Source organism: Schistocerca cancellata, chromosome 1 (genome assembly GCF_023864275.1).
Source record: "Schistocerca cancellata isolate TAMUIC-IGC-003103 chromosome 1, iqSchCanc2.1, whole genome shotgun sequence".
Lineage (NCBI taxonomy): Eukaryota > Metazoa > Arthropoda > Insecta > Orthoptera > Acrididae > Schistocerca > Schistocerca cancellata.
In genome coordinates, this window is record NC_064626.1 from 730,217,038 (window position 1) to 730,240,744 (window position 23,707).

Sequence of the window (23,707 nt, forward strand, 5' to 3'; positions counted from 1 at the left end):
TCCCCATGACGAATCGCGCTGCTTTTCGCTGGATCATGTCTATCTCTTCTATTAATCCAACCTGGTAAGGGTCCCATACTGATGAGCAATACTCAAGAATCGGACGAACAAGCGTTTTGTAAGCTACTTCTTTCATCGATGAGTCACATTTTCTTAGAATTCTTCCTATGAATCTCAACCTGGCGCCTGCTTTTCCCACTATTTGTTTTATGTGATCATTCCACTTCAGATCGCTCCGGATAGTAACTCCTAAGTATTTTACGGTCGTTACCGCTTCCAATGATTTACCACCTATGGCATAATCGTACTGGAATGGATTTCTGCCCCTATGTATGCACATTATATTACATTTATCTACGTTTAGGGAAAGCTGCCAGCTGTCGCACCATGCATTAATCCTCTGCAGGTCTTCCTGGAGTACGTACGAGTCTTCTGATGTTGCTACTTTCTTGTAGACAACCGTGTCATCTGCAAATAGCCTCACGGAGCTACCGATGTTGTCAACTAAGTCATTTATGTATATTGTAAACAATAAAGGTCCTATCACGCTTCCTTGCGGTACTCCCGAAATTACCTCTACATCTGCAGATTTTGAACCGTTAAGAATGACATGTTGAGTTCTTTCTTCTAGGAAATCCTGAATCCAATCACAAACCTGGTCCGATATTCCGTAAGCTCGTATTTTTTTCATTAAACGTAAGTGCGGAACCGTATCAAATGCTTTCCTGAAGTCCAGGAATACGGCATCAATCTGCTCGCCAGTGTCTACGGCACTGTGAATTTCTTGGGCAAATAGGGCGAGCTGAGTTTCACATGATCTCTGTTTGCGGAATCCATGTTGGTTATGTTGAAGGAGATTTGTATTATCTAAGAACGTCATAATACGAGAACACAAAACATGTTCCATTATTCTACAACAGATTGACGTAAGCGAAATAGGCCTATAATTATTCGCATCTGATTTATGACCCTTCTTGAAAATGGGAACGACCTGCGCTTTCTTCCAGTCGCTAGGTACTTTACGTTCTTCCAGCGATCTACGATAAATTGCTGATAGAAAGGGGGCAAGTTCTTTAGCATAATCACTGTAGAATCTTAAGGGTATCTCGTCTGGTCCGGATGCTTTTCCGCTACTAAGTGATAGCAGTTGTTTTTCAATTCCGATATCGTTTATTTCAATATTTTCCATTTTGGCGTCCGTGCGACGGCTGAAGTCAGGGACCGTGTTACGATTTTCCGCAGTGAAACAGTTTCGGAACACTGAAAATTAAAAATGATGTAAATTAAAAATGATGTAACATGCCCTCGCCATGTGTTCATATTGTTGCATTCCACTCCGTGTAGTCACTTCTTAAAAACTCCGCTGTTGCAATGTGATGATGAATAAGGGATAACATATAATAAACAGCAACTTCTGTTATAGGAAATATGACTCTGTAAGTATTGTGTGAGTTAACATACATGGTTTCAACAAATGTATAGCTTTTTACCAAATAACAACTCATTAATGATTCTTATGGATCAGCTGGTCATAATTGCCTGTTACATGGTATTGTTTCTTTGTCGTCTTGCAGTTCTTTAGTCTTTAGATTTGTTAGGTTTCAAACATTGATTGTACACAAATGCAGTGTTTTACAAATAAATTACCCTGATGGTGGTACAACAGACATGTCTCCATATATCAAAATCATTTTCATTTGGTTTTTGCTGTTCAGACTGGGGTGCTCCCCTTGTAAGATGTGACAGTTCTTGGTAGAGCTACCTTTAGTAGCCACATTGTGAAATAAATCGTACTTATTCTTGAGATTAATAATGGCTGTGTACTAGTAAAATGACATTTTATTATTATTATTATTATTATTATTAGTAGTAGTAGTAGTAGTAGTAGTAGTATATTTAATGAGCTCAATACTTAAAATCAGGCTTATAAGTATTACCGTATAATACTTCTAACACTTAGATAAAAATATTCAAGAAAGAGAAGGAAGAGTGGAAGGCAAATATACTTAATTTAGAACAAGGGCTGCAAATATTAACACAAATTCTTTACAGTCTAATGGAAAAACTGTTAGAAGCTGACCTCGAGGAGGATCAGTTTGGATTCTGTAGAAATGGTGGAACACATGAGGCAATACTGACCCTACAACTTACCTTAGAAGATAGATTAAGGAAAGGCAAAAGTACATTTCTAGCATTTGTAGACTTAGAGAAAGCTTTTGATAATGTTGACTGGAATACTCTCTTTCAAATTCTGAAGGTGGCAGGGGTCAAATACAGGGAGTGAAAGAGTATTTACAGTTTGTACAGTTATAAGAGTTGAGGGACATGAAAGGGAAGCAGTGGTTGGGAAGAGAGTAAGACAGGGTTGTAGCCTCTCCCTGATGTTATTCAATCTGTATATTGAGCAAGCAGTGAAGGAAACAAAAGAAATATTTTGCAAAGGACCTGGAAGAGCAGTTGAACGGAATGGACAGTGTCTTGAAAGGAGGATATAAGATGAACATGAACAAAAGCAAAACGAGGATAATGGAATGTAGTCGAATGAAGTCAGGTGATGCTGATGGAATTAGATTAGGAAATGAGGCACTTAAAGTAGTAAAGGAGTTTTGCTATTTGGGGAGCAAAGTAACTGATGATGGTCGAAGTAGAGAGGATATAAAATGCCGACTGGCTACGGCAAGGAAAGTGTTTCTGAAGAAGAGAAATTTGTAACATCGAGTACAGATTTAAGTGTCAGAATGTCATTTCTGAAAGTATTTGTATGAGTGGAGCCATGTATGGAAGTGAAACATGGACAATAACTAGTTTAGATAAGAAGAGAATAGAAGCTTTCGAAATGTGATGTTACAGAAGAATGCTGAAGATTAGATGGGAGATGACGTAACTATTGTGGAGGTACTTAATAGAATTGGGAAGAAGAGGAAATTGTGGTCCAGCTTGACTAGAAGAATGGATCGGTTGGTAGGGCATGTTCTGAGGCATCAAGTGCTCACCAATTTAGTATTGGAGGGCAGCAGGGAGGGTAAAAATCGTAGAGGGAGACCAAGACATGAATACGCTAAGCAGATTCAGAAGGATGTAGGTTGCAGTAGTTACTTGGAGATGAAGAAGTTTGCGCAGGATGGGGTAGCATGGAGGGCCGCATCAAACAGTCTCTGGACTGAAGACCACATCAACAACAACAGAACAAGGGTTGGATTAGGGGGAGGGGGGAGGGGAAGTATGTAACAAATTATTTTTTTTGTGAAACACCAGTAATAATTATGTCATACATAACTGTTGAACAATCAGTTATGTTATTTTATGTGGTGTCTGCAAAAGATAAGTGGTAAATCATCATGACTCCATACTTCCAGCAATGCAGCATTCCCAGCAATCGGACTCAGTCACTGCTACATGTTCATGTGCACTAGAATAAAAAACATTGTAGATATTGTGGTGTACCTTTGAAATATCATCCCTAATCTCAGCTTTTGCTGATAGTAGACATACCCAAAAGAAATTGTGGAGAATGAAGTTTTATATTTAGTCATGGAGAATGAAGTTTTATATTTAGTCATCATAGTTTTTGGCCTATGTTTCAATACAATAATACCCATAAATTCAGACATCACGGTCTATGGAGAACAGTGACCTGATGCTATATTTAAGTTAGAATGAACAGTCAAGATCACAAAAATATTTGTTTATTTACCGATTTTGGCTTATGTAAAAGCCATCGTCAGAATTTTTGGCCCCCTGTGGCTGGTGCTGGCAGCTCCTCGGTTGTCTCGTGATATGACAATTGTGTAGTTATGTGTTTTTGTGATCAGCCAAGAGATACATAAATTTCATATGTATATAATTGGTTATTTCAAGTCATTGCATTATTTTTCTATAAGTATCACCACAACCTTCAGGACAACATTATAACTAATGTCCAATGATGTTTGCCTGTATTTTGAAATCCTATTGACTTGGAAGGAAGTAAATCACAATGCCATTCAGTGGTAAGTTCAGTATAACAAAGATATGACAACAGTCATGAATCACTGCAGGAATTAGGACTGTTGAGATCTTTAAAAATATTGGGAATCCAATATATCAGTATTTTAAAAAATATCTTTGTTGGCCCTCGATATCGTGAAAAAACGTACGATATATTGACAGAAAAAATATCAATGTATTGTTACAGTATATTTATAATTTTTACTTATGGACCATCTGACAGCAACTGAATACAACACAGTTTTAGTGCCATATGCGTTTCGCCTTTATTTTCTGCAAGGCATCATCAGTGGCCTGGAATATGTACATATGTTTGCTATTTAATTTACAGTTTTGTCACTGTACCTATAGGTTATAAACAGTTCTGGTGGTTGGTATTTCCTATTAATGTAAATTAAACAGCAAACATATGTACATATTCCAGGCCACTGATGATGCCTTGCAGAAAATAAAGACGAAACACGTATGGCACTAAAATTGTTTTATTCAGGTGCTGTCAGAGGGTCCATAAGTAAAAATTATCAATATACTGTAATATTACACGCAATTGAGGAAGACAGGACTACAAAATTTGAAGATATCAATGTACTGACCTATGAGAAATCAGCTGCACATTGTAAATACAGGCTGAAGCAAAATTCGCACTCTCGGGCTTCGCGGCACGACTCCTCACATGTCAGCAATAAAAAAAATATCGGTCCCAAAATCTTGTCCAGCGAGTACATCCAGCAGAAAAGTACATTAAAGAGTGGCAATCTGGCAACACTGTAACGACATGTATGGTAACTGCCTCTGTAAGCACACCTAAGATGTGCTGCGTAGTTGGTGCAGTGGATAGAATTTTGGGTTAGCATGCAGGAGGTCGAAGGTCCAATCCTGCAGGTTGGGTTGCATCTTTTTATTTGCTAATTTCATTCTGACATTTCATACTGTAATATACACCATTTATTAGGTCATATGTATCCTAAATTTACAACATTTTGTAATGCTGAACACAACAAATACGTGGTTAGACGAATAAGAAACAGACAGTGCAAACAAATGACCTGTCATAGGACAAAATAACTACAAAAACAATATCAGTTTTGAGACAGTACAATAACACATCATCTACTTGTAATTTGCACTAAATGTAACATGAGTGCTCAGATGTCACACATTAGTAACCAGTGACAATAATAATGTCAATATTAATGACCACAAGACCTTCACAACAAAATATGTTGTACTCAGAACAACAGGTGCTTAAAGCAACCTCCCTGCACGTCCAAACATTCCGCAACCTGCCTGATCATACAGCTCTGGGCCCTTTGCAGAAAAGTTGCATCAACAGTAACAAGAGCTGCTTGAATACGCGCTACCAATTCTTCCACATTCATTGGCAGAGTAGAGTACACGTGCTCCTTCAGGTGTCCCCACAGGAAGACATCCAGGGGATTTAGGTCACATGAATGTGATGGCCATCCAAGTGGACCTCCACATCCAAGCCGTTTCCCTGAAAATGTTCTGTCCAAATACGGATGGCGGTCTGCAGAATGCAGGTGTTGCTGGAAAGCATGACGATAGGGGTGCAGCCCATGCTCGTGCAGCATGTTAACGACCGTGCATTGTGAGACACACAGCTGCCTTGCTATGTTCTGTGTACTTCACTGAAGGTTCTTGGTGTATGACCTCGAGAATAGCTTCCTCAGTTGCTGTAGTACGGCAAGTCCGTGGATGACTTCTGTCACGCAATGGTGGAAGGAGAGAACCTGACTCCCGAAGGTGCAGCTTCATACAGCAAATCACATTTTTATATGGATGGCATCGATGAGGATGTCTAGCAGCGTATTCATGAGCGGCAACACCAGCCCGGTTATCAGATGCACCAAGGACCAAAGCATATCCACATATTCATTGTTTGTGTATGCCATACATGTGCCATACTGGTTTAGAGGTTTGCAATGAGAAAATTCGATACGTGTATGCATGTATATTGGAGTCTGTCACAGCCGCTTTACTGTACTTGCAACTAGTTCCTGTTTGGTGGACAGTGCATAAAGTACTAAAACGCCGTCGGTCCTGCGCCCTGTTCCACCTAACACGCATTACCCCTCTGACAAATATTGTTCTGCATGATTCATCCCGACACCACTAATTGTGAAATGTTCGGTTTCAAATTACACTGTTTCCCTAACGGTAACATACATGATGTTTCCAAAATCCCATCGATAGAATAATAATAATAATAATAATAATAATAATAATGCATTGAGATATGTACTGAACAGCATGTGGTTACCAGACTCAGTGTTGAAAGACATAACTAGTGGGACCATGGTGATATCACATACAAATAGTAACCAAGTTTGGACATTATTCACAAAGCACGTTGCTAGTCCTACTGGTAACATAAGGCCGTAATGAAATGTAATGCACCTGAATGAGGCAAAAATAATAGTTGGTACTAGTCTGTGGGGCCGTTGGAGGAGGATACAAAGAAAACAGGTTCGCATGTAGTAGATGAAGTGGTGCGATAAATTCATGCCCATGGCATGGAAAGGCCTCTTTCAATGGTGACCAATCTTCCATTTCTACGATTGTATTATGTAAGTGCAAAATTTGGAAAATTGGGGTAAGGTCTTTGGGACCAAACTACTGAGGCCATTGGACCCTAAGCTATGGACAACACACACACACACACACACACACACACACACACACACACACACACACACACCTCGCCTGAGGGAGGACTCGAACCTCCGACGGGGAGGGGGGGGGGGAGCTGCACGGACCGTGACAAGGTGCCTCAGACCATGTGGCTATGCAAGTGCAAATGGTTTCTAGATGACCCGCTGCAATCGCTATTGATGAATAAAATTCCAGATACAGTACCACCTGGACTATATTTACCTAACAAAAAACATATGCTTCAACCCAGGATCGAACCATTGACCTCCTGCTCACTAACCCTTAACTCTACCCCCTGCACCAACTGTACAGCACAACTGTTGTGTACTGACAGAGGTAGTTACCATACATGTAGTTACAGTGGTACCAGATTGCCACTCTGTAACATCCTTTTCGCCGGGTATACTCGCCGGACGAAATTTTTTACCACTGGAATGTGAGGAGTCTCACTGTGAGGCTCGAGTGCGTGAATTTCGCTTCACCCTGTATACTGCCAGTTTCAGAGGTGTGTATTTAAGTGTTGATTTATTATTAGACATTCTGTACATCAACAAGTTAGCAGCCTGCTTATCCCCCTTAGAGCAAGAATTGAAAGGAAAATGATGCATGTTCACACTTGGTAATAACCACTTTGCTAACTATGGTAACTGTAAGTAAGTGGCACAGTAAAAGGTGTCCAATGGGTCCATCATTCGGTTTTATCACATATTGGATTTGTCCAGAACATCTCCTGTCGGCTTCCCGGTTTTTTCATTTCTGTAAACACTAGCGACCTAGTACTGGTGTCAGAATTGCATGGTGAAGTTAGACGTTGCAGTTTTTGTTAGTAGTACTGATTGCGTCAGCATTTCCACTCACATGTCTTTGCCCACGCAAAGACCAGTCTTGTCATTTAGATTTTTGTTCATCATTTTCAGCAACTGTTTTTGAAGAATCATTTTTTAATGCAACTGGTGTGGTATTTCCTCACGTCAGGAATCTTGTAATCCCACCAACGTCCCCACCCCCACCCCAGTGCAGCTGGACTTCTTCTTCGTGCCACTTCTACTTGCTTCACACTGTTGGAGAAAGACTGGATGTAATGAAAGCTTAGAAAGTAGTAAGACTCCTTCAGACAGTGAAAGTAAAATTCTGTTCTATTGCAGTTTCAAAAGAACAATATTTACTGAAAATTGCAAGAAAAATAGAATATAAAATAAAAATAACAGCGCTCGCTATTGCTACTTCGGTATTGATATATCAGGAAAAGAAATATTGCAAATATGTATCAATATTTTTTTAGAAAAATATCGAGATGTCAATATTTTTTAAAGAGCTGTAGCAGGAATGCATGTATGATGATTAAAAACAGACTGTATAATGTGTGGAAACATCAGGGGATATCTGGAGTTTGTGTAGGAATACGATATGCTAATGAAAAATCAGTTAATACATGTGAAAATGTCAATATGACACACTGATTTTTGAAACGTGGATAGGAAATCAAGAAATAGTATTATGAAACTTGGTGCTTGGAAAAATGGAAAGTAGTTTGTAGACATTAGAGAAGCATGATGCACTGAAATTCAGTTATACAGAAAAAATACTTGAAATGACAACATTGATGAAATTGAAGTACAAGGTGGAGCAGGAAATGCAAGCTACATTCAGAAACTTCTTGTAGTCAAAGGATGTCATGACACATCTAAAACTAGCTTTATAGTTGTAGATATAGAAAGTACATTTTGTGAGATGTTGTGAGTACTGGAATATGCGACACAAATCATTGAAGTCTGTGGTTTTTACATTTGTGGACTAGAATGAAGGGAATTTTAGTGATACCACTTGCACATTTTAATTAACTCTTGCCGTCTCACTGTCAGAAAATAGAATCTTATTTGTGCAATTCTTTTTTTGTTCCAGATGTGAAGAGAGCTATTGAGCTTCTTGAAAAACTGGAAAAGAGTAAGTATATTCAATATTAACGTCTCCAGCATAGTTATGAATAAGAAAATAATGTGTGCTTGGTTTGATTTGAATATGCAGCGAGACGAAAGCAACTGATGTCTTAACTCACTGGAGCCCACCCACCCAAAACTGGAGTTTATTGTGCTGTTTCACTCTGTGTAATTCTAGTAAAGCCAACCAGAACCCTTAAGAAGTAGTACCAGGCCCCTTCCTTGCCCTTATTAGACACAATTTCTTCATGTTCTATTGGCTTGAATAGTCTATGTTTTTTGTACGCTAGAGCTTCACATTGGAAGATTAGGTGTGGTGCAGTTTTATCATCCTAACCACATAGTCTACACTTAAGGATTTCTTCCTGTATACCCATTGTGTGTAAAAATTAAAGTTCCAGTCATGAGTCCTTTGATGAGTTTAATATATTTCCTTTTCAACTGAAGGGTTATTGTGAAACACAACTTCAACATCATTAGCTTGCCATGTTTTTGTTTTTGGGCCAAAGTCCCATGTTATGCATGATACCTTCTGATCCAGCTAGCAGTTTTGATTTTACCACTGCCTTAGTGATACATTGCACCTGTCCTTGCCAGTCTTATCAGCTTGTTCATTGCCACTAATCCCTGAGTGCCCAGGGACCACAGCAGGTTTACCCTGTTGCTTTCCCCCAGTCTCCCAAGGGTTTCACAGCATTCTGCAATGATCTTATCTCATTGCAGAGGAGATTTCAGAGTTGTTTGGCTTTCTGAATAAATGTAGGTGCCATAATTCTTGTAGCACCTACTCAAGTTCTCCTCCACATGCACTCAGTTAATGGATATTTCCAAATGGAATACTCTGGCCAGTTTCCTAAAGAGACTGCTGTGCCCAGTCTAGGCTGTACCCCATATATTTTGGCCGCAGTCCCTTCACCTGTTTTCAACCCCTCAGTAAACGAGACTGTATTTCCTTAATAATGTTGTGGTTCATTCTTCCACTGCTCTCCTCTTCCGGTTGTTACACTGAAGGGTTTATAGAAGCAGCTGTAAGTTATTGTATGGTCAGCCGATATTTCCCTGACCCTTTCTGTATTTACCACACTTGCTATAAAGGTATGAGATTCTGGATATCCTAAAAGAATCAACAGTTAGTTCTAATTTTTAACCTGTACACCCCTTCCTCCACTGTAAGCCAAAGGTGTAACAAGGGCATGTCCAAGATGATATCCATCCCAACAGTGGGTGTACTACTTATTCCACCTGTTTATGGCTATACAGGCCAGTCCCTGCACCTTGCCAAGCTCCTTGATTCTACCTTACTGTAGCCCCATAAATTATCATAAGTCTTATTACAGAGGTGTATGTCCAGTACATACTCCTTCTGTCTTTTGAACCCAATTTTTACTACATTCCTTTCTAGTGCTCATAAGAGAACCTTCTGCCTTGGAATATATGTTCTTTATATGAGGGGATAATGATAGTTTTGCATCCGTAGTTATACCTGGGTACTTCATTACCCCTCTCTGCTGGTACTGTTTCATTAAGGAGCTCAAGATTCCAGTATATGTGCTGGGTTTGCTTCCTCATAAATGGTACAAAAATAGGTTTTTTGGGACTAACTGTAGATCCTTTTTTTCTGCACTAGTTTTCTGCAATGTCTAGTTTATATCATTACTAGCAAATTTGCCAAGTATTAGTACAATTAAATCATCTGTGTACTCTTGGTAAAAGTAGCCTCTAGCATTTAGTTCTTCAATGAGTTCATTACCATTCAGTTCCACAATAGTGGGGACAAAACTCCTCCTTGTGGACTCCACAAGCTGCTGTTGATAACCATTTTCTCATTCACCACAGTGGCTTCTATCCTTCTTCTACTTAGCATGTTCTTAATCCACCTGCATATGGTGGTCTCAGCACCATGCTCTTCTGCAGCTCTAACCATGGATTCAAAGTTGTGTTGGTAAAAGCTCCTTTGATATCCAGGAAGCTGCCGAGAGCTATTTCCTGAAAGAGCAGAGCTTTTTCCACCTTCCCAAGAAGATGGTAAAGTACTCTTTGACATTATTTACCTGTTTGATATGTGTGTTGATTTACATGTAGAGGAACCTCAATTAATCTCGATAATATGCACATTAACCACTTTTTCTAATGACTTAGAAGAAAGGTTGACAGACTGATCGGTCTCTTATCCCTGGCCTTGGTAGGATCAGTTCTCCCTAGCTTCAGAAAGAAAACAACCCTCAGTGTCCTCCAAGCATTAGGAATGATTTGTGCTGTTAGGCTGTCCCCAAAGAGTCCACATAGGAATCTAATAAAATTTTCTTGTGTTTGTTGCAGTAGAGCTGGGAAGATGCCTTCTGGTCCTGGTGACTTGAATGGTTGAAACATTCCCACTGCCTATTGGATTTTTTAAAAAAATCAGCTTATTCTGTGGCAGATTCACAGTTTTTCCTATGATTACCTGTAAACCAGTGTCCCTCAGGGACTTATTCCTGCTCTGTGTTATCTGCCAATGTGCCTTGAGGAAGGTGAGTCTTGTGGAGTGCATCCAGCACCTCACTTGCTGTCCTTGTATACTCACTATCTTCCTTCCTTAAAATACCACCTGGATTAGTTGATATTCTAGTAAGGATTTTATAGAGAATACCTTCAAAGAATATAGCTTTACTTGTTTGATACCAAGGTATGAGACAAGGGCCTCCACATATTTTGCCGATTGTTTTTTCTTCCATGCAAGGTTGAACGGTCTCCTTACCTGCTTTCTTTGCATTTCGAGACTGTCGTTCCACCAAGGTACAGTCCTGTTTGTGCAGTTCTTTGTGATTGGGCAGTTTTCTAAATATGTAGTCGTAATGGTAGTATTTCAATCTCCATCTCATTAAAGTCATCCCACTGTCCCATCTCCTCACAGACAAAGATAAGGGTGCTTTTGTTCAGATAGACCCTCCTGAATTTGGATCCTGCACTTTTATCTCCCCCCCCCCCCCCCCCCCCCCCTTTCCTGTCCCTCTCCCCAGTCTTCTCGAAGAGATCCATCTGAACAAACTCTATTTGATGTAAGATGATATTTACCAGTGGATATCCTGTTGGATAACTGCCATCTTGAAAACTGAGATTGCAATTCAGTAGGTCTGTTTCCCTATTTCCTGCGTCAGCTTTGTCTGGATCCATATATTGTGAGAATTTGGGGTGTTAGACTGCTCCGTTGTTCTCTTGTTTCCTGTCTTAGATTTAGACAGGGGTCTGATTAACTGCGAGGCAGTCTTTGTTTGGAGGTCTTTTGAGGAGTTTCCTTATCTATTTTCCAGACAAGGATTTGCTCTTGACCTTCTCAGTAACAGTTTCCATTTCTTGGACTGGTCTATTGCCCAGTCCAATTGTGGAAACCGCTTTCATCAGTTCCAGCGCCAAAGCTTGGATGTTTGAGGTCATGTCAAGTCCCTCAGTTTTTATTTTGTTTTCTGTGTTCTCCATTTTATTCCAACAAGAATTCAGGATGTATTCAGTTGACACCACAGAACCCCATGCGGTGCAAGGAAATTTACTTGTGGAGGTCTCTTGGTATCCCTAAGGCTCCGTTAATGACACGTCTGCCCATGTACCACGCATCCCTCAGCATGGATCGCATTACGCCTCAGATTGGGTATCTGAGTGACTAGGGGAGGACTGTGGGAATAGGTAGGGGAGAGATAAGGAGTTGTGGGACACTTTTTGTCTCCTTCATCCACTACCAGTAGCAGTGCTACCATCAGCATAGCCCTCAGCTTCTTGCGAACATACAAGCCTTTCCACCTGTATTGACAATGCTTTTACGAGGTGGTGTTGTCCTGAGAGGAATATGTACTTAATTGCATTCAATATTGTTTAGCTGAATGGCTAGTAGTAGCTCCCTTACACATTTTTACTATGTCTGTTAGACATAGTGCATTATATTTCAGATACTGTACACGGAATGTGTAAGGATTTTATTATTTTGTGTTATACCAAGATCAGTAGGACACAATAATTGAAGACTGTGCAAGGAAGCAGTTGTAGTATATGTAGTCAGAACACAATACAGTGGTCAGCCTACAATGCAAGGTGGTTCAGTGTTAAACACTGGATTCTTATTTACTTGTACAGCAGTTTCCTCCTGTAACCTTCTATAACCCAAGCTTACATTTCATCTTTAATGACCTTGTCATAAACAGTACATTAAAACCTAATCATTCTTCCTTCCATTACCAGGCTTGAAAGCTGGAAATCTACATTAAGAAGGTTAAAAATTCCATGCTTATAAGAACAGAAATAATAGTGGATAAAAGAAAACAATTAGCTACTGTCATAGTTGTGTGCTCCAGCAGTCTGTTCCCTGATACATGTTTGTATTCTTGTTCCTCCCTCCCTCCCTCCCTCCCTCCCTCCCTCCCATTACATGGGTTTCAGTTCTGGGACCACCACTGTGTTTACCATATATAAATGTATGCTAACAAGGCAGAAATAGTACTCGTCGCTGATGATTTGAGCATCATAATAGAGCTCAACTGAGCTGCTGCAACCCAAGATGAAATAGATGAACTATTTAAAAGTAATGTTGATTGCTTCTTATTAAATATTCCCTCACTTAATGTAGCAAAAGCACATTTCATTCATTTCTGTACGAAACAACATATCTCACCATCAGTAACAACACCACATGACATCTCTGTAAATAAACTTCTAAAGAAACAGAGATTACTGTATAATAGGTGTGAAACAAAGCATAGGGCTATAGATAGAAAGGTTCTGAATGAAATGCATTTGGCTGTCAAGAGAACAATGTGTGATGCCTTCAATGACTACTGTAGCAGAGTATTTCAGAAATAAACAAAGAAATTGTGGTCGTGTGTAAAGGCTGTCAGTGGCACCAAAATTAGTGTTCAGTCCTTAGCGAATGACAGGAAATGAAACTGAGGGCTAGTTCTTGGAGGGAAAAAAAAACACGGGTCACAAATGTTTAAAAGAAGGGTAGTAGAAGTGATCCACAGAACTACTGTCCAATATCCTTAACACCAATTTGTTGCAGAATCTTATAACACATTAGGAGCTGAAATATAATGAGATATCTTAAATAGAATCACCTCAATGCCAGCCAGCATAGATTCCAAAAACAATGATCATGTAGAACCCGACTTGCACTTTTCTTGCATGACACTACTGAAAGCTTTGGATCAGGGAGTCAGTCAGATGCAGTATTTCTTGATTTCTAAAGAGCATTTTACTCAGTACCACATCTATGCCTTATTGTCAAATGTGTGATCGTATGGGGTATAAAGTGAAATTTATGAATGAATTGAGGACTTTTTGATAGGGAGGACACAGCATGTTATCTTGGATGGAGAGTTATCACAGATGTAAAAGTAAGTTCAGGTGTGCCCCAGAGAAGTGCCTTGGAACCCTCGCTGTTCACATTCTATATCAGTTGCCTTACAGACAGTGTTAATAGTAACCTCAAACTTTTTGCAGATGATGCTTTTATCTACGATGAAGTACAGTCTGAAAGAAGCTGCATAAATGTTCAGTCAGATCTTAATAAGATTTCAAAGTGGTCCAAAGATCAGCAACTTTGTTTAAATGTTCAAAAATGTAAAATTTTACGCTTCACAAAATGAAAACACGTACTACCCTTTGACTGTATATCAGTGAGTCACTGTTGGGAATCAGTCAACACATACAAATACCTGGGTGTAACAATTTGTAAGGATATGAAAGGGAATGATCACATAAGCTCAGTTGTGGATAAGGCAGGTGGTAGACTTTAGTTTATTGGTAGAATACTGGGGAAGTTCAATCAGTCTACAAAGGAGGTTGCTTACAAATCACTTGTGCGACCAGTTCTAGAATATTGCCCGAGAGTGTGGGTCCTGCATCAGATAAGACTAACAGGGGATATTGAATATATACAGAGAAGGGCAGCAGGATTGGCCATAGGCTTGTTTGATCTGTGTGAGAGAGTTGCAGAGATACTGAATGAACGTAACTGGAAGACTCTTGAAAATAGATGTAAACTATCCCGAGAAAGTCTATTTCAAGAACTTGCTTCAAACGACCCTAGCAATATACTACAACCCCCTATGTATTGCTCACATAGATATCTTGGGGATAAAATTATAATAATTACTGCATGCATAGAAGCATTCAATCAGTCTTCCCTCACTCCATACCTGAATGGAAAGGGAAGAAAACCTAATAACTGATACAATGACATGTACCCTCTGCCATGCACCTCATGTTGGTTTGCAGAGAATACATGCAGATTTAGATGAAGAAATAAAAAAAAGTGATGGTTCAAAATTCATAGACGTAGGTATTGATAAGAACTTGATTTTGAAATCACAGTCATATGTTATAGACATTTCCTAATGCCTAAGTTCAGCAACATAATCTGTATGTGTAATTGATGATGAAAATATTAGAAAAATTAGCTTCCGTTGCATACTTCCATTCATTGATGTTATATGGAATAATTTTCTGTCTTAATTCCACACACAGACACAAAGTGGCAGGTAAACAGAAATGGGCTAAATGTGGTGTAAAAGTGTTATCTGAAGGCCACTCTCAAATGTCATGTAGGAACTGTTTAAAAAATTAGGCATCCTAACAATAAACTTACAATAGATTTACTCTCTTCTTAGATTTGTTGTGAAGAATGAGGCACAATTTGAAAATAATAGTAATATTCTTACCTATAACACTAGGAACAAAAATAGACCCCACTAACCACAATTTAATCTTACTCTTTGATTGAAAGGAACAAATTATGCAGCCATAAACATATTTTACTGTCTCAACTGTGAATTAAAAGTGCTGGCAGATAATGAAAGGTAAAAAATTTAAATCATTTATGCATGGTAACGTCTTCTGCTCCATAAATAAGATTCTTTGTAGATAATATGTATGTGGTTTAGTAACTCTCATCTTTTTTGTGGATTAAGATTTAAAAAGGAAAAAAAAACAGTTATGAAAATAGCCAGCTTGTCGTGTTGTCATAGAGAAAACTAGTGTTATTTGTAAACCCATTGATGCATTCTGCATCATTCCATATTTCATGATCCAGGAACATACAAAAAACTAAACTAACTTACCCTTCTCCTTTCTTGTTAAGTAGAACATTTCTACCATTGTGGAGGAATTCGTGTACTAACATTCTGCAATTAATTCACCATTTTCATTCTTGTCAGTTAATACACCATCTATGGGAACTTTTCCATACTTCATACTTTGAATGGCTTCACACATCTTATGTGGCATTGTGCCCTTTCTGATCCACTTGTGAATGCTCCAGGGGAAGGACAATGTCCTGTACATCTCAGTAGGAGTCTGAATGTCTGTGATTTGACTATTGCCATTACTTGATATGTATCTAAGAGATAGTAATGTGTTCTGTGAATCCTTTCAGAAGTTGGCTTCTGAAAATTCTTCCCTCAGTAGACTCATCCCACAATAGACGTATATTGATATTTGGACTATCATTAGAGGGTGATGTCTGCCTACTAACACCATAGACCTTGTGCTAACTTCAAGAACTATTGCATATTTTGACAATGGGACATTTTGTGTATGAAGGATTGGAAATCATGTGAATGTTGGTTTAACTGCGTGGTTAAAACTTCTGTCAGGACGATCAGAATAATATCATTTGTTTTCTACAACCTGTGCTCCATACCACATTAATGATTCAGAAACAACATCTTAAAACTGTCACAAGCTGTTATATTATTAATTTTTATTCTTTCCATCTAGCTTCAATTTTAAATCATCATATCTACGAATATCACAAACATAACAAGAGAGGTCTGTTTGGTAATATTAGTAGTACAGGCAGAACACAGGGGTGCACTGTATGAAGCATCTCTGTTTTACAGTACAGTTTAGTTTTTTTGCATGAGATGGACACAATATGGGTGCCCATTGTATAGTGCAAAAATAGCTCTGTACAAATACCTGAAAGCTGTTAAACACCATAAATCCATAAATACATTCACATTGCTAAGGAGACTCTGTATACTGTTGTTGTCTTTTGCTGTGATCTTCAGCCTGAAGACTGGTTTGGTGCACATCTCCATACTATTCTATCCTGTGCAGGTCTCATCCCAATAACTGCTTCCCTTGGCCTTCTTCTCTAATTTTTACTTGGTAAACCTCAAAGTTTTTATTTCATATCACTGAACTTCAGTTCCTTTTCCAAATTTTGTTTTCATTTCCTGTGCTGCTTCCTGAATGCCTTTCTTTAACTTGTCCCCTAAGAAAAGTCATAGGGTCAGGACAGTCTCACATGTTCCTATATTTCTTGTGAACCCAAACCAATTATCCCTGAGGTCAGGTTCTGACCACCGCTTCTGACTTATGACATTTCTCCTGTATTAAAATTTCAGTTGAAAATATTCTTGAAGAAGACAGAGAGATTTGAAAAAATATAAACTGGACTACTTTATGCGTAGCCATAGAAGTGCGACTCAGATACTAAACAGTACAGAATTTCCAGATGTTGCTATGGATTTTGCAATAATAGTAATGAATAGTACACTGCTTTTTTTTTTAAAGAAAGGAGGTGTATGGTAAATATTTGAGGCTTATAAGTGAAAGTATTGAAGGTCATTCAGTAGAAGAGAAGTGATAGTAATACTAAAAGTAGTAAGTAGTGTAAGCTGCCTTGTACGTAGGATGTTGAGTCACCAAAGGCTGAAGGAAGAAAACTTTGAACAAAAATTACCTGGTCCTCTTTGTAGGGGTTCGGACAATGGACCTGCACCCCATTGCCTGGAAAAACACTAAACCTGCAAAAGAACCTCAAAGTAAGCCTTGTAACTGGATCAGAAACATAAAACAAACCAATTAATGAAAATGGACTTTGAATATAAGACCTTGGAATATACAAGGCTTACACACTAAGACAGAAGAGGTCTTCAAACAATTAGGTAAGGATAAGAGGGACATAATTGCCCTTACTGAGGGTGAGGAGCCAGACATGATGTGAACAAATTGCAGTGGCACTGATAAATGAAGAGCAAAAGCAGTAGTACTGCTTGCTGTAAACAAAAAGTGAAAAAGAGCATAAAAAATTGATTGGAAATAAACAAATGAATTATTAAAATAGAAACTGATTTGTGGTGTCACTCTGGTTTCAATAGCAATATATGCAACAACACATGATACAGAAATGATGAATATTAGCAAAAAGAAATAATACTGCCTAAATGTAAGGGTTGGCAGTGCCCATGAGGACCAGGTAGTGGGATCTTTTGGAGAGAATATAGCTAGTAAGAATGGTGAAAGACTGATTGATATATGCTGAGAGCATGGACAGAAGGTAATGAATGGATACTTTCAGCATAAATTCATGTTTTTTCAACCTACACGTAAATGTAGGACCATAATATACTACATTATATTAAGGCAAAGATCCCAACTTCGTACTGTGGATCCAAGGCTATATAGAAGACAGGAATGTAGCATTAATCTTCTGCTGCTAAACGTGAAAATTTTCTTTAAATATAAAAAAAGAAACAGAGAACACTCAAAATAGCAACAGTGTCCTGACCAAGGTATAACCCAGAATTTCTCCAGACTGAGTCTATACAATTCGTGTACAAGTTAAGTTTGGCAGAAAAAAATATGGAAGATAAAGGAAGGTTCAGCAGAAGTTGGGTATTAATGTGTAAAAAAATGTATTACATGAGCCAACCATGAAGCATTAGTTCAGATTCCTAATTACAGGTACCATAACAACTGGTGGTGTCAGAATATGGAAGAGCAGCTGCAAGATAAACGGAAGGCATGCAGAAAATGTTCAGCTACGAAAGATCAAGATGATTGTTGGAAACTGTATGTTAAGAGTCAGAAGGGAAACGAAAAAAAGTTAATATAAGCAAAAAACTGAAGTCGTGAGCAATAAATATGAGGAGGTAGAGAGATACGTAGGAGAAACAAATAAAAAAGGGCCTGGGAAATAGTAAAGGACCCAAGAAAAGAGAAGAAGAAAAACTTAAACATACCATTGATGAAGATGAAAGAGTGGATGAAAGAAATACTATGAAAATATGGTAAAAGAAAATCGAGAAGAGTTCCTGCAGCTAGAATCATGTACAATTAAAGAGGAGATAGTGGCTGGTGTTTCCTTAAAAGAACTACAGTAAAAAAAAACTGAAAAATAGAATATCTTCAGGTCCAGTGGGAATTCCCATTGAGCTGATAAAAAAAGCAATGGAAGACATCCTGAAACTAATTCAACTTATCTTTAAGAAGTGTTTGATTAAAAAAGAAGACCCCAAAAGGGTGGAAGAAAAGCTTACTTGATACTTGACGAAAGAAATTCCTTACATTTAGCTCCAGTCTGGCATTGAGCAAACCCAACAGCAACAAATGATAATTTGTCCACGACCAGGAGTCAAACCCAGATTTCCCGCTTTACATGAGGGGTCGCCTTTACCACCTCGGTTATCCGAACACATCGCCTCTCCGACCAAAATCTCCATATCCCACATGCTAGAGAGTAGTGCCCCCTATCCATTACTCCACTTGGTTGCAGCCTACCTGGATTCCTGCAAGGATTTGGCTACTCTTTTGCGTCCGAACTGAAGTATCATAAATCAACAAAAAGTACACACAACTTATCATAAGGAGTTACCGGTATTTTAGTTCCTGTGTTATTCTTTGGGAATCTGAGATGCCTTTATTTTAGTCAATTGAGCTTAAAACTTTTACAATGTGTAGCAGCTGCTAATTTTTCCTCGCCTTACACTAACCACTGTATGTTGTGTCATCTGTGTCATGAAGTGCTATTTGTACAGATATACTCATACAAATTATACATCACCTGCCTATACATATCGGAATGTGTAAGTAAACCCATTATTAATAGACATAAACTCAATTATTAATCTTATTCTAACAAATTAATATTTAACTAAGCTGTCCATAATTCAGTAGCAGATGTAAGTCCTCAAAGATTTACCACGTCATGACTGTAATTATTTTTTCAGGTGGAGAAGTGCCAGCTACAAAACTTGCTGCACTACATAAGGTACTCCAGAGTGATTTTCTCAATGCTGTCAGGGAAGTCTATGAGCATGTTTATGAGACAGTAGATATTCAAGGGTCACAGGATATACGGGCCTCTGCAACAGCTAAGGCAACTGTAGCAGCTTTTGCTGCTAGTGAAGGACATGCCCATCCTAGAGTAGTAGAATTACCTAAAACAGAAGAAGGGCTTGGCTTTAATGTTATGGGTGGAAAAGAACAAAACTCTCCTATATACATATCCCGCATAATTCCCGGAGGTGTAGCAGATCGTCATGGAGGCCTGAAGAGAGGAGATCAGCTACTTTCTGTGAATGGTGTTGTAAGTAAAAAGATGCTCACAGTTCAGTCAGACTGTTTCTTTGTCTCTCTGATTCTTGATTGCATGCTAGTTTGTAAGTGTGTGTGTGTGTGTGTGTGTGTGTGTGTGTGTGTGTGTGTGTGTGTGTGTGTGACTTGAAGGATCATATTTGTAGACAGAGTTTGCCGGCCACTGTGGCCGAGTGGTTCTAGGCGTTTCAGTTCGGAACCGTGCTGCTGCTACAGTCACAGGTTCGAATCCTGCCTTGGGAATGGCTGTGTGTGATGTCCTTAGGTTAGTTAGGTGTAAGTAGTTCTAAGTCTATGGGACTGATGACCTCAGATGTTAAGTCCCATAGTGCTCAGAGCCATTTGAACCATTTTTGTAGACAGAGTTTAGATAATGGATCGACACATGGTAGAATGAAAGTGCTCATTTTACCAACGTCATTCTCAGTGATAATTTTCTGGACACTGTGTCAAATACATGAAGATAACATTTTTTGGATTTCCATGCATAGTACTTCAAGCAAGATGATGCATAGGTTATGACAGTAATCTCGGATTTGTCAGGAGCAAGGTTAAAATCCTTGTTTAGTCTCAAGATTAAAATTTTCTGTGTTTTTAAGAAAAATCATTTCAGGTGACTAGCAGGGTAATATATTGGGAAGACCACAAAAGAATCCTTCCATAAACTCCACCTGATGTAGTGCTCCATCTCTGGTGACTATAATGTCCCACTCACTGAGACCTTTCCTTTTTTGCTCATATTAAAAGCACCTGTACATAGCACTGTCTTCGTTATTTTACTTCTTGCATGTCATTCACTTCTTCTTTGACTGTTGTTAATTTTCACTACATAATGATCTGTTACGACTCTGTAATGTCCATAACCACAACACCAGTGCTCTCTTCTATTTCCCCTTTCTGCATTTATCCACAAAGATAATACTGACAACATCTGTACAAAGTCTGTTGTGGCAGGCTTCTGAGCATAAACGTTGGATATCCAAGCTGTAGACTAGTCATGCTGCCATTTCTTTGCTATTATAAGAGCTATACATGCCTCAGCAAAAAGTAATAATTGGAGCTTACAGATAATGGGGGTCTCATCTTACATGCAGTGTTTGTAACTATACACAATCTTAACTTCAAGGTAAGCAATATGCAGAAGTGGTGAATGAGTATTGAAAGTTTTGTTGCAGTCAGAGCTCTATGGAATCTGCTACAGAACATCAGTATGTAGTCACGCACGTTGGATAGTGCTTGTTTTTCAAATGCGTGTATATTGCTTAGATGCAATTGACTTTTGTATCAGCTTGATGGCAGTGTTGCTGGCAGACCCTCACCTAAATAGGTCATTCACTTTAAACAGAAAAGATGAATTTTCAACTGTTGAGAGTTAAATGTCGGTGCTTCAGGCTGTATCTCACCAAATTTTATAATAGTCCCACTCACTCCACCAGTGAGATGAAACGAATTAAGTTAAATGAAACTTTTTTTGGGTTTCTATATTTTGAAATATACCACAAACAATGACTCACTTGTATATAATGTGGCTACTGCTTGTATTGTGAGAATATGTAGCTGTTTTTAATGTGTTTAGCCACCTATCTGATAAAATCACATAAATGTAGCAATTGTTAGTAGTTGTCCTGCCTCTCCCACTGCTGACCAAATCATGAATTTATTGGAATTTCAGGTCAAGCATCTGTGAAATGCAACTTGACTGATTCATGTACACCCCTAGGTATGTTTTTTGTGCATAAATCTGTACTGTTTGAAGAAGGCAATTTATGCTCATTGTAAAGGAATGTACAGAAAATGGAGTTCACAAACCACATACGGTATTCTGAGACAACACTCTCTTAAACTGCTGTAGGTTTATAAAGTACATTGTCCACAGTTTGAAGACCTGTGAAGCATTTCCTCTTTGTGGATGACCTTTTAATTGATTATTCTTCCTCTAGACTTGCAACATTATCTCTTTGTCTGTACATCTACATCTACATCCATACTCCGCAAGCCACCTGACGGTGTGTCAAGGAGGGTACCTTGAGTACCTCTATCGGTTCTCCCTTCTATTCCAGTCTCATATTGTTCGTGGAAAGAAGGACTGTCGGTATGCCTCTGTGTGGGCTCTAATCTCTCTGATTTTATCCTCACGGTCTCTTCGCAAGATATACGTGGGAGGGAGCAATATACTGCTTGACTCCTCGGTGAAGGTATGTTCTTGAAACTTCAACAAAAGCCCATACCGAGCTATTGACCGTCTCTCCTGCAGAGTCTTCCACTGGAGTTTATCTATCATCTCCATAACACTTTCGCGATTACTAAATGATCCTGTAACAAAGCGCGCTGCTCTCCATTGGATCTTCTCTCTCTCTTCTATCAACCCTATCTGGTACGGATCCCACACTGCTAAGCAGTATTCAAGCAGTGGGTAAACAAGTCTACTGTAACCTACTTCCTTTGTTTTTTGATTGCATTTCCTTAGGATTCTTCCAATGAATCTGTCTGGCATCTGCTTTACCGATGATCAACTTTATATGATCATTCCATTTTAAATCACTCCTAATGCGTACTCCCAGATAATTTATGGAATTATCTGCTTCCAGTTGCTGACCTGCTATATTGTAGCTAAATGACAAGGGATCTTTCTTTCTATGTATTCGCAGCACATTACACTTGTCTACATTGAGAGTCAATTGCCATTCCCTGCACCATGCGTCAATTCGCTGCAGATCCTCTTGCATTTCAGTACAATTTTTCATTGTTACAACCTCTCGATATACCACAGCATCATCCACAAAAAGCCTCAGTGAACTTCCGATGTCATCCACGAGGTCATTTAATTGTGAACAGCAATGGTCCTAAGACACTCCCCTGCGGCACACCTGAAATCACTCTTACTTCGGAAGACTTCTCTCCATTGAGAATGACATGCTGTGTTCTGTTATCTAGGAACTCTTCAATCCAATCACACAATTGGTCTGATAGTCCATATGCTCTTACTTTGTTCAATAAACGACTGTGGGGAACTGTATCGAACCCCTTGCGGAAGTCAAGAAACACGGCATCTACCTGTGAACCCGTGTCTATGGCCCTCTGAGTCTCGTGGACGAATAGTGCGAGCTGGGTTTCACACGATTGTCTTTTTCGAAACCCATGCTGATTCCTACAGAGTAGATTTCTAGTCTCCAGAAAAGTCATTATACTCGAGCATAATATGTGTTCCAAAATTCTACAACTGATTGATGTTAGAGATATAGGTCTATAGTTCTGCACATTTGTTCGACGTCCCTTCTTGAAAACGGGGATGACCTGTGCCCTTTTCCAATCCTTTGGAATGCTACGCTCTTCTAGAGACCTACGATACACCACTGCGAGAAGGGGGGGCAAGTTCCTTCGCGTACTCTGTGTAAAATCGAACTGGTATCCCATCAGGTCCAGTGGCCTTTCCTCTTTTGAGTGATTTTAATTGTTTCTCTATCCCTCTGTCATCTATTTCGATATCTACCATTTTATCATCTGTGTGACAATCTAGAGAAGGAACTACAGTGCAGTCTTCCTCTGTGAAACAACTTTCGGCCTTTAGTCTGTCGTCCTCTGTTTCAGTACCATTTTGGTCACAGAGTGTCTGGACATTTTGTTTTGATGCACCTACCGCTTTGACATAAGACCAAAATTTCTTAGGATTTTCTGTGAAGCCAGTACATAGAACTTTACTTTTGAATAGTTGTCACTTAAAAGCCAAGAGCAGTATTTGAACAGAGCAGGTGTTAGTTTTC

The 23,707-nt window shown here is 39.0% G+C and overlaps 1 protein-coding gene across 1 annotated transcript in view; it reads left to right on the top strand.

Annotated features, from left to right (window-relative positions):
• LOC126185217 (protein lin-7 homolog C) overlaps window positions 1-23,707 on the top strand; it is a 59,023-nt gene that overhangs the window by 15,790 nt on the left and 19,526 nt on the right. The window contains exons 2-3 of the mRNA XM_049928100.1: window positions 8,563-8,604; window positions 19,580-19,938. Coding sequence (XP_049784057.1) covers window positions 8,563-8,604; window positions 19,580-19,938 — 401 coding nt within the window. The remainder of the gene's footprint in view (window positions 1-8,562; window positions 8,605-19,579; window positions 19,939-23,707) is intronic.